Source organism: Mirounga leonina, unplaced genomic scaffold (assembly GCF_011800145.1).
Source record: "Mirounga leonina isolate KUSES-001 unplaced genomic scaffold, KU_Mleo_1.0 Mir_173, whole genome shotgun sequence".
Lineage (NCBI taxonomy): Eukaryota > Metazoa > Chordata > Mammalia > Carnivora > Phocidae > Mirounga > Mirounga leonina.
In genome coordinates this window covers 79,262,012-79,276,619 of record NW_023270447.1, presented here as the reverse complement: position 1 = coordinate 79,276,619, position 14,608 = coordinate 79,262,012, and the positions used below count along the sequence as shown (strand labels likewise).

Here is a 14,608-nt window from a genome sequence, read left to right as displayed (position 1 = left end):
GGGGGACTAACGCAAGGCACCTGCTATGTACTGGGAACATCACTTACTCTCATAGGTAATTGTGGAGAGAGTAGGTAGCTGTTCCTTTCTGACCTTTCACACTTGTCCACGAAGCCAGGAATGTGGGGGCAAAAGTCAAAACCTCCCTCCATCCATCTCCTTAACTGATTCTACCTCCTCTCCATCTCCACTGGCCCCACTGCGAGTTCAGCCTCACCCCTACCTCGTTCCCCAGTCCAGCGCTCCTGCCCTTCTGCATATGATCCCACACCAGTCCACCTGGAACTCAGACCCAATGGTGCCATTTGGTGGCTTAGGAGTCTGCCACAGCTCAGGGACACCCAAGACTCCTCACTCAGGCTTCCACTGAAACTGATCTCAGCAGCCACATCCTCCTCTCAGCCCTGCTCAGGGCTTCCCTGTGGCAAGTTTCCAAACTTTAACACACTCCCCACCTCCTGCCTTTGCTCATGCCCCCCGCCATTCCCATCTTAAGCCTCCCAGGATCTTCTCCATCCTTTATAATAGCCCTACCTTTCACAAGGGCACTCTGTTCCCCATAAAGACCTGTTCTTCCTCTCAACATGGGTACTGCAGCCTGCCTGAAGTTAGACTGATCTCCAGGGCATGAGCTTGGTCCAGGCATGTGGCCTATGGGATCCACCACGGTAAATTAATGCAAAATACGGAGGAGAAGGAACAAGGGGGAGTAACGCAAGGCACCTGCTATGTACTGGGAACATCACTTACTCTCATAGAAACTTCACAATAGCTCTAGGGAGCAGCTGTTCCCCTTTCACAGATGGGGCCCAGAGTGAAATGAGTCTCCTCTTCAACCAAAGGCCGAGACTCTTCCCTCAGATGGTGAGGCCTGGGATACGAAGGGCAGGGGGAGGGGTGTATCCTCAGTAGCCCAGACAGCTTTCGTTCATTTCTGGCCACGTCAGGGCATCCAGTTCCAGCACAGCCCCTGAGGACTGTCCGAACCTGGCCTTTTTCTGGGTCTCAGCAAGACACAATCTCTATTTTCCAAAACAAGGGCTCTGCTTTTCTGACTCACAGATCTTTTGAGAAGCTAATGACAGCTCAGGTGCTCTCCCCAGAAAAATGCACTTGCACTCACCAGTGTGGGGAGCTGCAGAAACCCTGCGGCCTGTTTTCAAGGCATCGGGTAGTTAAGAAACACTGCTCCCAAAGCGCTTCCCCGTGAAGGCCACGCAGCAGTGGCAGGAGGGGCCCCAGTGACACGGTCAGAGGACTGGGGAAGGGAGCTCATCGGTAAAAGGCAGTTTATTGGGGCAGCTTCATGTGGGGCAGCCTCCTCGAGGCCACAGACCAGCTGGGAGTGGGCAGCGTGGAACAGTTGCCCCAGGACTCCCGCGCCCACATCGTCCAGCTTTCCCCAGGAAGGGGGCCCTGGTGGACAGAGACACGATTGTCCATCACCAAGATGCTGTCCTTGATCCACACGGAAGCTGCTGCCCACTCTGTCGGGGCTGCTGGTGAGTGCCTTGAGGTTTCTGGGCCCACTGAGGCACAGAATAACCCGGGTGGGCATGGCGGGCTGTGGCAGGGGAGCAGATGTAATACTGGCGTGGCATGGAGAGCCGGAGCGCACCTCTGCAAGGTCGGGTAACAGGGAAGGGCAAGGCTCTTCCCAGGGCAAGGACCCCCTCGGGCATCCGGGCACCGTGGGGGCAGGGGTGAGGAGGACTGGCTGGGGCTGCCCTGGGGGGTGGGGGCTGGCAGTCTCACGGAAACCCTGGGGCAGGACAGCCGCAGGAGGCCGCGTTCACAGAGGCTCACTGCCAAAGCTGCTTTTGCTTTTCTTTCGCTTGGCCTTGGTGAAGGGGACGTCAAGGGACTCGAGGCGGAAGGGCCGGGGCTGGGGCATTTCGGGGGCCTGGGTAGGCGAGATGGCAGAGGTGTTGCTGAGTGGGGAGCTGAGGCCGGGGGGCGAGCTGTGATGCGCTGTGAAGAAGGGGGCAGAGGAGCCAGTGAGCCAGGGGGGTGCAGGGATGGGGAGCCCGCCCCACCCCACCCAGCTGGAGGTCTGGTCCCACGGCTGGGCCCCCAGAGGGTCTGGGCCAGGAGCTTGGAGTTCTACAGGCTCTAGTAGGGTCCACAGAGTGGGCCGGGAGGCTCAGGGCGGCCCCCACCCCACCAGGCTTGCAGAGGTGAAGTTGTACAAGCAAGGGGTCTTGACCCACGAGTGAGACAGACAGGCCTGCACTCAGGGCCCAGCTTCGTGCGAGTGTGACCTCGGGGGGGGGGGCCTCAGTTTCCTCATCTGCAACATGGGCACAGTGCCAGGTCCTCAACTGATGTTCATTTGTTTCTGTGCTCTTTTTCCCTCCTGATCCTCAACTCTACTGAACTCTGCCTCCTCAATAGTCTCAACGTAAAACTGAGATTTGCTTTTCGTGGATATTTTATTAGAAGCTCTGTGGCCTTTGGTTTTGCTTTTAGAAATGGAAGAACGAGGGGCGCCTGGGTGGCTCAGTCAGTTAAGCGTCCGACACTTAACTTGGTTTTGGCTCAGGTCATGATCTCAGGGTTGTGAGATCGAGCCCCAGGTCGGGCTCCACACTCAATGGGGAGTCTGCCTAAGACTCCCCCCTGCCCCTCCCCCTGTGCTCTCATGCTCTCTCTCAAATAAATAAAATCTTAAAAAGTAAAAAAAGAAATGGAAGAACAAAGTGATTTTCAATTCTTGCTTTTAAAAGTGTCCCGCTTCTATGGCCCTGTCTGCCCCGTTGGGCTCCGTGGAGGAAAGCCACCCCACTGGCATCTGCGGAAGCTGGGGAGCAACTGAGCCGGACCCGGGCAGCACACGGCGGGACACCCAGCTGTGTGGCGCAGGCCTACTGTGTGTCAGGGGAGAGGAACCAAACGCTGCAGCTCTGTGCCAGAGGAGGAAGGGGGACAGGAAGAGGGAGTCTGGGCACAGAGCGCCTACCATGTGCCAGGCGCTGGGCTGGGCCGCTCCCCCACCTCATCTCACCTAACCCTGGGGGTAGTCATACCCCTCAGTGTACAGAGGAGGGAACGGAGGCTCAGGGACGGGAAGGGGTTTTTAACCCCGGCCTGACTCCAATCCACCCATCACGCCTCTCCCACGGTTGGCAGAGGGCCGGGGAGGGCTCTCCTGGGGAGGGGCTGGAGGACAGGAGGTGGGCAGTGCACTCACTGAGGCTCTTCATGGGATCCGTGCTGAGGATCTGGCTGGCTCGCTTGGACCGGAAGTAGTTACTGGCAATGTTTTCACTGTCGCTCCGACTGAGCATCAGCTTGTAGCGGTCTTCTTCCTGCTGAGATTCAGATCCCCGTGGGTCAAGACCCCTCGTTTGTACAAGACCCACAAGCCTGGTGGGGTGGGGGCCACCCTGAGCCTCCCGGCCCACCCTGTGGACCCTGCTAGAGACCCCAGACTCCTGGGGTGGGATCCAGGCAGCTCAGGGCAGGAGAGTCACAGCTCCGGCCAAGCCTACGCCACCCGCCTTCCCTGGGGTGGGAAGTGCCTTGTTCTCCAGTACCACATAGCCCAAATCCATCACGACATATTCATAGAATAGATAATACAGGACTCAGCCCACGGGCATAATCAAAGTCATTAGAACTGGAACGCCCATCTCTTATCACCAAAGACTGTGATTTTTCACCACTCTAATGGACTTGTTTGCCTCAGCCTGAATCTCCCTTCAGGGACTACCCTTCTCCCCCTTGACATGGTCCTGGTGAGGCGATCATTCACAGTGCCCTAACACCACCACTCCCTCTCGCCCACCCCCTGGCTGCACAACTGGGCATGTGACCCAGCCCGAACCAGCCACAGAAATACATCTTCCGGACACAGTCACTTGTCCAGGAGCAGGCCCCTGGCCCAGGCAGAGCTGATCAGAATCTTTCCACAAGATGTGGTAAGAGAACTGGTCTCTTCCTCTTGGATCACCAGCTGCTGGCAGCATCTTTCCCGCCACGCCGAGAAAGCCTGCCTGAGCCTGAAGCTAGCATTGCAAGGGAAGCAGAACCGAGAGGTGAAGAAGCACGCGGAAAGATGTGGTGTTTTACAGGAAGGTTTCCTGACCTCCGCTTGGAGGAGGTCTATTTCTATTGTAATACAAAACATGGGAGATGGGAGAACAAAGTGACTTCAGAAGCCCAATTACTATTTTGTGGATCCTTGCGGGCAACTTGGTCCGAGGATACCAGCAATAGCCCAGGGAACCAGAACGTACGGCCTGCCTCTGGGATTGAAGACGAAGCTCCTGTCCTTCACCAGCAGGACGAGCTACCCCGTACCACCTACTTTCCCTCTGGTCTCTAGGACCGTAAGTGCCTTTGAATGAAGACCAGAGCAGGGGGAGGGTCCAACAGGGTGACACAGAAAAGATCCAGGCTCAGCCTCCTGCTTTGACCCTCAGGTGGGATGAAAGTAGAAGCCCAGTGCCCTATAGTGAGGCTGACCCGCAAGCCACCCCCCCACCCCGCCAGCTCCCCGCACCTCACCCCCTCTCCCATAGGCCTTACCGTGCCTGGTTCACCGTTGTCAGCTGCAGAGGTTTTGCGGACTACTTTGTTCTGTGGCCCTGTTGGAACTGCTACGAGAAACACAAGCTGAAGTCACCGCTGCCTGGTCCCTAGTCCCTGCCGGGTCCCCCCCAGTCCATGGGCCAGAGGGCCAGGGCGGGTGGCAGCACTCCCCCGAGCTCGCGGGCCTGGAGCCAGGGAGCACACTGCCCAGCCCAGGCCATGGGATGACTTTGGGAAACAGAGACCAGGAGGGCTCAGATGCCAAAGCAGCTATTCCCCTGCTTCCTCAACAGAGCAGGTCGGTGGGGGCAGGAGAAACTGATGGATGCCTGCATTTGGGAAATGGAGCTGGCTGGCCTCCCTGCAGGGGGGGGTCAGTGGCCATCTGTAAACTCAGAGATGCAGGACCTGCACGAACATTCTCTGACGGGGGGCGCTCCCAGCTGTGAGGCCGGAGACAGACCTTACTGAGACGGGTGGAGGTGGAGGGGCCTTCAAGGGCACCTTCCCTAACCCCTTCTTTGTGAAGATCCCAGACCAAGGCCCAGAGAGAAACAGTGACCTTCACAGGGTCACACAGAAATCAGCGGCAAAAGCAGAAGGTGACCCAGTTTCTATCCCTGGTCCTAGGACTCACTGCTCCGACTGGGACTCTGGTTCAGTCACTTCTCTCTCTGAGGTTCCATCTCCTCAGATGTAAAACAGGTGTAATCATCTTTGCCCTGCCCAGGCTTGTTGGGGGAGGGGATGAGTGGTGGTCATGACAGTGATCAGACGTAGCACTCACTTGCCATATGCCAGGCAGGGCGCTAAGGGTTTCATACACATGAACACAGGCTAAGCCACCCAGCGATCTTTACGGAAGGTGCGGTTACTGATCCCCATTTCACAGATGAGGACACTGAGTCGCAAAGAGGCCACACAGGGAGCGGTGGAGCCAGAATTCCAACCCACATCTGTGTGACTCCAGAACACACCACTTCTCTCTCAGCTCCCCACCGTCTTGGAGTCCCCCAGGTCCCCTGACTGCTGCACCCACAGCCAGCAAGGCCTGGGCCCCGGCTCCAGGTCAGCCCGCAGGAGGGCAAGCTGCCTGGACGAGGGCTGAGGGGACAGCCAAGCGCCTGACCTACTGGGAGGCTGGTTTTTATGATGATGGGCTCGGGGATCTTCCAGAAGCCATTGTCCTCGTCCCAGCAGGACTCGCGCCTTATCTTCTCCAGGTTGCTGTAGTTACAGTCCCGGCGGATGAGGGGCTGCACCTGCTCCAGGAGTTGCTGGAAGAGCATGGAGTCCCGCTCCTGCCGGCGGATGGTGGCTAAGTAATCGATCTTCTCCAGCTGGAACTCCGACTGCAGGTCTTTGATCTCCACCTCTGCTGCCCGCAGCTGAAAGCAAGGGATCAGGGAGCGACGTGCAGTGAGCAGGGAAGACACCGAGCCACGTGGCCATCCGTCCGCCCTCCGCACCCACTGTCTGCACCTCCAGCCTCCCACTCGCCATCTGGGTGCTGACCCGCCCATCCACCCGTGCCTGCCTCCCGTCTGTCCGCCGGCACTAAATGAGCACCTACTGTGTCCACAGCCCTGCAGAAAACAGGAAAAGAACCCGCTCATCAGCCCCCCGTGCCGGTCCCCTGGGACAATCCCACACAAACACATTTTATCCAGGAGCCTCTGGGAAGGCTCCACACATAACACTGGGGTCACCACGTCCTAAAAGATGTCAGGAAATTGTATAAATCCTATTCCTGAGGGGAGCAGAGGCATAAACTCTCAGCCTCAGCAGCCCTCGCTCTCCCATTAGCCACGGTCAAGTTACAATGTGACAGACACCGGACTTAAGAGGCGACCCACCCTGATTTGACCTTGGATTCCACACTTTTGTGATCTCCTGCCCGGGTCTGCCTGAATGGAGATTCCCCACAAACACAGGTGACTCCCAGCTGCAACCGTAACCATGCTCTCCCTGAGCCCCAAGACTCCTGGGTGCATAGTCTGTTTTCTCAAAGAGCAGGTACAGTTTGATTAGTAAAGAAGGATGTTTGAAGTTCATGGGAATGCTCATCACCTGTAACCAGGTGAGAACAGACACTACCTGGTAGGACACAGGTGGGCAATTAATAATGCTCCATTCCTTAAGCTGGATGGTAGATACATGCCGTTAATGGTAAGAAGCTTTATATATTTTTGTACATCTGGAAGGATCTGGAATCTTTCACAGTGACTTCTGTAACAAATTTATTGAGATATAATTCCCATGTCATACAATTCACCCATTTAACACGTACAATTCAATGGTTTTTAGTATACTCCGACTAGTGCAGTTATCAGCACGGTCAGTTTTAGAACATCTCACGATCCAGAAATAAACCCCACCCCCACAGGTACTCATCCTCCGCTTCTCCCCAACCCCCAGCTCCAGGCAACCACCAATCCACTTTCTGTCTCTCTAGATTTGCTTATTCCAGAGATTTCATATCAACGTAATCATACGATATATGATCTTTTGTGTGTGGCTTCTTGCACTCAACACAGTGTTTTCAAGATTCATCCATGTCGGAGCATGTGTCAGGACTTCCTTTTTAAAGAAAAAAAAAAAGATTTATTTATTTGAGAGAGACAGAGTGGGAGGGGCAGAGGGAGAGGGAGAGAATCTCAAGCAGACTCCACGCTGAGCATGGAGCCCGATACGGGGCTCGATCTCATGACCCTGAGATCATGACCTGAGCCGAAGCCAAGAGTCGGATGCTTAAATGACAGAGCCACCCAGGAGCCCCAGGATTTCATTCCTTTTTACTGCCAAATAATATTCCACCATGTGGATATACTACATTTTATTTTCCATTCATGATTGTTTCCACTTTGGGGCTATAATGAATAATGCTGCTATGAACATTAGTGTACAAGTTTTTATGTGGCCCTATTTTCATTTCTCTTGCTTGTAACTGCTGGTCATGGGGTAACACTATGTTTAACCAACTGAGGGACTGCCAGACTATTTTCCATAAGAGTATCATCTTATCCAATATTAAGTCTTCCAAGCCATGAAGCTGCACCATTTTACATTCCCACCGGCGATGTATGAGGGCACTCATTTCTCCACATCCTCGCCAACATTTGTTATTATCTGTTTTATTACAGCCACCCCCGTGGGTGTGAGATGATATCTCTATACCATAGATGGTAGTTTTGCATTGTAGATTTGCATTTCCCTGGTGGCTGATGATGTTCAGTACCGTTTCTTGTTCTTACTGCCATCTGTTTATCTTCTTTGGAGAAATGTCTGTTCAGGTCCTTTGCCCATTTTTAAATTGGATTATTTGTCTTTTTATTCTTGAGTTGTAAGTGTTCTTTATATATTCTGGATATAAGCACCTCATTGTGATATAGGATTTGCAAATATTTTCTCTCAATCTATGGGCTGTATTTTCTCTTTCCTGATAGTATCCTTTGAAGCACAAAAGCTTTAATTTTGATTAAGTCCAATGTATGTATTTTTTTCCTTTGTTCATGCTTTTGGTATCATACCTAAGAAAGCAATGTCTAATTTTTTTTTTAAGATTTTATTTATTTACTTGAGAGACAGTGAGGGACAGAGAGCGAGAGAGGGAGAGAGAGCACAGAGGGAGAGGGAAAAGCAGACTCCCCACTGAGCAGGGAGTCTGACCTGGGGCTTGATCCCAGGAGTCTGGGATCATGACCTGAGCCAAAGGCAGCTGCTTAACTGACTGAGCTACCCAGGTGCCCCGGCAGTGTCTAATTTAAGGTAACAAAGATTTACACCTTTGAGTTTTATAGTTTTAGTTCTTACATTTAGTTTTTTTATCTGTTTTGAATTAATTTGTGTATATGGTGTGAGGTTGGGGTTCAACACCGTTCTCTGTCATGTGGGCATCTAGTTGTCCCAACACCATTTGTTGAAAAGACTGTCCTTTCTCCACTGGATAATCTTGAAAATCAATGGACTATAAACACCAAGGTTTATTTATGGACTCTCAATCCCATTCCATTGATCTACATGCCTGTCTTGATACCAGTACCACACAGTCTAGATTGCTGTAATTTTGTAGTAAGTTCTGAAATCAGAAGTGTGAGTCCTCCAACTTTGTTCTTTTCAAGATTGTTTTGGCCATTCTGTCCCTTGAATTTCCATATGAACTTTAGGGTCAGCTTGTCAATTGCTGCAAAGAAGTCAGTTGGGACTCTGATAGTGATTGCCTTGAATCTGTAGATCAGTTTGAAGAGTATCATCTTATCCAGTATTAAGGCTTCCAATCCATGAACATGGGGTGTCTTTCCATTTATTTAGGTATTTTTAATTTCTTTCAACAATGTTTTATAGTTTTTGGAATATAAGCTTTACACTTCTTTTGTTAAATTTATTCCTAAGTATTTTATTCTTTTTTGATGTAATGAAAATGGAATTTTCTTTTTTTTTTAATGTTTATGGATATTATACATTTTTATTTAAGGAGCCTCCATGCCTAATGTGGAGCTTGAACTCATGACTCTGAGATCAAAAGTTACATGCTCTACAGACTGAGCCAGCCAGGTGCCCCGTGGAATTGTTTTCTTAATTTTATTTGTAGATTGTTTATTGTATGTAGAAATACAATTGCTTTTTGCTTATTGATCTTGTATCCTGCAACCTTGCTGAAGTTGTTAATTGATTCTAGTTAGGGTTTTTTTTTTTAGTGGATTCCTTAGGACTTTCTACATAAAAGATCATGTCATCTGTAAATAGAAATAGTTTTATCTATTCCTTTCCAATCTCAGTGCCTTTTATTTCACTTTCTTGCCTAACTGCCCTAGCTAGAACCTCCAGCCCAATGTTGAATAGAAGTGGTGAGAGCAGACATCCTTGTGTTGTTCCTAATCTTACGGGGAAAGCATTCAATCTTTCACCATTAAGTATGATGTTACCTGTGGACATTTCATAGATGCCTTTTATTGGAATGAAGAAGTTCCCTTCTCTCCTAGTTTCCTGAGTGTTTTTATCATAATAGGTGTTAAATTTTTTCAAATACCTTTTCTGCATCATTAAGATGATCATGTGGGTTTTGTCCTTTATTCTATTGATATGGTATATTGCATTAATTGATTTTGGGATACTAAACCAACCTTGCATTCCTAGGATAAATCCCACTTTGGCATGATGTATAATTTGGTTTGCTAGTATCTTGTGGAGCATTTTGTGTCTATATGCGTAAGAAATATTAGTCTATAGTTTTCTTCTTATGTTTTTCTATGGTTTTGGTATTAGGTGACATTGGCCCCATAGAGTAAGTTAATAAGTGTTCCCTTCTATTTCACAATTATTTTTAAAAAAAATTTCTTAAAGCCAATAGTCCTCATTTTACAAATAAAATCCAGTGAGAAGACATAATGGAACAGGATATCCCACAGAGGAAAGCAAATAAAATAAAATACCTAAATGTGAAATTAACAAGATATGTTCAAAACCTATGTGAGGAAATTTATAAAATACTCTTGAGTGACACAAAAATTGATCTGAACTAACAGAAGATATACCATGTTCCTGGACAGAAAAATACAAGCTCATGAGGGTATCAATACCCTCAAGCTAATGTACAGATATAACATGATTCCCCCAAAAATTCCACCAATTTTTTTCTTTACTTCTCTCCCTTTTTTACTTTTGCACTAGCCCAGTTGTTTATATAACTCATTTTGGGGAAAACAAAAAAAACAAAAAAAAACAAGGAATACCAGGAAAAACCTGGAATAGAAAACCATCGACAGAGGATTAACCCTATGAAATTATAAAACATATTATAAAGTCCCTAGATTTCAAATAAAGTGGGTGGCACTGGTACATGAATAGATACAGCAAGAAAGATGAATAGAAAAATCAGAGATACATCTAAGTGCTTATAGGACTTCAGCATACCATAAAGACAGCAGCTGAAGTTAGTGGAGGATAAATGGACCTTTCGAAAACTGGTGCTAGGAAACAAGGAGAGCCATGTGGAACGAATAAAATGGAATCAGCTCGGGGCGCCTGGGTGGCTCAGTTGGTTAAGCGACTGCCTTCGGCTCAGGTCATGATCCTGGAGTTCCGGGATCGAGTCCCACATCGGACTCCCTGCTCAGCAGGGAGTCTGCTTCTCCCTCTGACCCTCCTCCCTCTCATGCTCTCTGTCTCTCATTCTCTGTCTCGCAAATAAATAAAATCTTAAAAAAAAAAATTTAAAATGGAATCAGCTCTTCACACATGCACCCGGATAAATTCCAAGTGGATCTGATTTAAATATAAAAAAGAAAGGAAGATGGGTCGCCTGGGTGGCTCGACTCTTAATTTCAGTTCAGGGCATGATCTCACGGTCATGAGATTGAGTTCCGCGTCGGGCTCCTCGCTCAGCAGGGAGTCTACTCGAGATTCTCTCTCTCCCTCTACCCCTCCCCCTGCTCACTCGCTCTCTAAAAAAAAATAATAAAAATAAATAATAATAGAAAGAAAAAGAAAGAAACTATACAAGTTCTAGAAGGAAACATAAATGAACTTTGCCAACTGTGACTCAGAATCTACACGCAATAATAGAAAGTTGATAATTTGACAAAATAAAACTTTAAAAAATTCTTTTGTATGGCAAAAATACAGAGACTGGGTCTGCAAGTCTCTGGAGAGACTGAGGGGTTAGTCTCTGCAAGGCATTGCTTCTGGAGGGTGTTTAGAAGTGGGAGACTCCTTGAGGTGCAAAATGAAAGTCCTGCAGAAACGAGAAAATCACAAAAGACACACTGACCCCTCCTACCAAGAGAGAGATAAAGAGAGAGAGAGAGAGAGGGGACCCAAAAGTGAGAGCAAAATTTGGAAGACAACCCCTATGATCAACCCCTATGATTTCCACCCCTTGGTACGTGCCAGTGACTATGTTTCTCTTACACAGCAAAAAAGACTTTGCAAATGGAATTAAAGTTATTAATCTGTTGACTTTAAAACAGGGCGATTATCCTGGATCATCCGGTGAGCCCAGTGTAACCACGTGGGCCTTATGGAAGGGGCGCAGAGAGCTAGACAGTGGACAGGCGTTAAAAGAGATGCTTCAGATGAAGGAGATAGGAGTAGAGTCAGAGAGCTGAAGCCTGGGAGGAGCTGGCCCCGGTGGTCTCTGAGGGGTGGCCAGAGGCAGGCTGCCTCTAGAAACAGAATGACCCCCAGCAGACAGCCAGCAAGGACCTGGGAACCTCAGTCCTATAACCACATAGGACCAAATCCTGTCAACAACCTGAGAAACGGATTCTTCCCTAGAACCTCTGAAGGAAACGCAACCTTGCCAACACCTTGGTTTCAGCCTTATGGAATTCTAAGCAGAGGATTCCAGTCATGTTGGAGCTGGACCCTGACCCAGAGAACTGTGAGATGATAAATTTGTGTTATTTTAGGCAACTCTATTTGCGGTGAGAGACTAATTACCACAGCAATAGGGAACCGTCTATTTAACACTGCACTTCACTATAGGAACAGAAGAGCATGCTGTCGACTGAGCAAACCCAGCCAGCCGCCCAAAACCTCACCTCTACTTTCAGCTGGTCTTGAAAGTGCAGAAAAACAAGACACTGCAAAATACACAGAAAAGAGCAGAAGTAGCTAATCAAAGCTGCTCTAAGAAACAGAAAATGAAAATCAAAGCATTTCAGTGGAAGAAAATTCCCCCACAAAGCACGAGCACACAGAACCAAAATGTAACCCAACATCCCAATGTGAATAAAATTTCCTTCAATTCACACATATGAACATTTCAAATCAGTAATCCAAAAATCTTAAGGTGGAAATGGACAGAAACGAAGAAGGTGTAAAATGGGACATCTAACTGAACTCCAGAAAGAATTTTTCAAAACTTAGGTGCGTAGACCAAATTACAAGATATCCCAGGAAGAACAAATTCGGCTGAAAACATAAAAAAGGTATTAAGAAAAAGCATGAAAATAGCCAAGAAAATGTAAACACCACAGAGGTTCAAAGAGGGAAAAGCATCAGCTTCTGCTTTGGTGAGATCCTTGGGTTGGTGGTGTCGGATGGGGACGAGGGGCGCCCTGCGGTCGGGCTGAGGGGGACGTGTCAGGGCCCAGAGCCCCTGAGGGTGCACGGAGGGAAGCAGACAGCAGCTCCCCCTGCCTTGTCCTCCTCACTCCCTGCGCTCAGTCACATCTGCCTCCCTTCTGCTCCTAGAGCCACTAACCTCATACTCGGCACTGGCCCCTCCCTCGACCTGGAAGGCTCTTCCTTTGGTCACGACCGGCCGCCTTTCCTAAGGTTCAGGTCCCACCTCGGAAGTCACCACCTCCAGGAGAACTTCCCTGCCCCCCCACCCAGGGTGGCCCCGAGAACTTCTAGGGTTCCACTGATGCTCAGTTCCCCAATGTGAGTGCTGGTTTCATGGGTGCGTTCACTTTGTGGAAATGAGTTAAGTCGTGCACCTGTCATTTGCACGTGTACACAATCCAAATGAAAAACTAAACATAAAGCCACCTGATGTGGGAAACAAAGGCAGAAGAAAAATTATTAAATCTCCTTACTGCCTACAGCCCATTGACAAGTCCTTGGAACAGGCAGAGTGACATTCCTCTAGGGACTCGACTGCCTTGATGTTGACACTTTGCTAAGTAAGGGCAAAAGGCGATCCTGGCCCGACCCCTCACCCCCACCCCAACCTGTAAGCCTACTTTAACATATAAAACTTCTTTTGGAAACTTCCTTTTTCTCTACCCCCCAAGATACGTGTTGGCAATCACCCCCCAAGCATACGGCCCACTGATATACACCTGAAGGGCCTCACGGCTCAGGTTTTATTAGACGGTAATAAATGACCTTTCCCCAACAATAGCTAGCCCCTTCAAGGTCCTGGAAACCTTGCTTCCAGAATTCCTTAGAGACTTACACTATCACTGACCCCTTCCCAACTTGAAAGTGTATAACGGACCACTCCTCGGGACCCTGGTGCAGCTCCTTCTGCCCACAGGTCCTGTCCCCGTGCTTTCATAAAACCACTTTTTGCACCAAAGACGTCTCAGAATCCTTTCTTGGCCGTGGCCTTTGAACTCTAACGTCTTTCCTACATCACCACCCTCCCCTAGAATCCCCTTCACAGCACTGTCACCGTCCAGCGCTGTCCCGCTTGGTCCTCTGTTGTCCCATTTGTCGCACACCCTCCCCCAGCCCCGCAGCCACGCGTCACTGGGACTGCCTCCAGGGCGGGCGAGGCACACAGCCGGCCCGGACTTACCAACGCTGACCGGGGGCCACCTGGGCGTGGGGGGCCTCACCTTCCTCTGCATCCTCTCCAGCAGCTTGCTCTTGGCCCGCACCTCCTCCTGGATGGAGTCGTAGACGTTGAGCAGCACCCGGTCGCCGCCGTCCTCGTCCGAGTTCTGCAGGGCCGCCACCAGCTGCCGCTTGCGCTCGTCCGCGTACCGCTTCCGCCGCTTGTGCTTCTCCTTCAGGTCCTTGTTCGTGGCCTGCTCCCCCCCCACCACCTGCTGCTCCAATAGCTGCAAACTGCCGGCAGGAGAGGAAGGTGCTCGCGACGGCGCGGGGCCATCACCGCGCGCCTGCTGTCCAGCAGGACGTCGTGGGGGCCTTGCAACCCCCTCCCAGACACGGCAGGGGCTCAGAGAGCGAGGCCTCTGGCCGGGGTCCGAGCAGATCCACCCAGGCCTGTGCGCACAGCCGCACGACAGGACGGGCGAGCGTCTCCCCGCGGACCAGAGCTGACCCACGCGCCACCCACCATGGGCCTCCGGGAGCCCGTGGGCCCCACGGCGCAGCAGGCTGGCGGCCGTGCTCCCCGGCACCCCGCGCGAGCAGAGCACCCTGGGCTGCGAGCAATATTCGGTGCACGGGGGCCTGGTGCTTCATCACCTCCCTCTGCAGCCCCCACCCAGCTCGCTCCAGCTTTCCCAGCTGCGCGCTCTCCAAACAGCCAGGCTGTTCCCCCCGCTGCACTTCTGTGCCACCCTGTATCTGGATGCCACCCTGAGGCATCTGGCCTGCAAACCTCATGCAGCTGGAGCTAAGCAAAGCTACTCGAAGAAACGGAAAATGAGGGCTT

At 50.5% G+C, this 14,608-nt stretch overlaps 1 protein-coding gene across 1 annotated transcript in view; it reads right to left on the bottom strand.

Annotated features, from left to right (window-relative positions):
• Window positions 1–1,352: 1,352 nt before the first annotated feature.
• The window catches only part of KIF17 (kinesin family member 17), a 42,917-nt gene continuing 29,661 nt past the window's right edge, over window positions 1,353–14,608 (bottom strand). The window contains exons 11-15 of the mRNA XM_035019014.1: window positions 13,824–14,055; window positions 5,663–5,921; window positions 4,531–4,601; window positions 3,191–3,308; window positions 1,353–1,971 (exon numbers count right to left, since the gene is read on the bottom strand). Coding sequence (XP_034874905.1) covers window positions 1,793–1,971; window positions 3,191–3,308; window positions 4,531–4,601; window positions 5,663–5,921; window positions 13,824–14,055 — 859 coding nt within the window. The 3' untranslated portion in view covers window positions 1,353–1,792. The remainder of the gene's footprint in view (window positions 1,972–3,190; window positions 3,309–4,530; window positions 4,602–5,662; window positions 5,922–13,823; window positions 14,056–14,608) is intronic.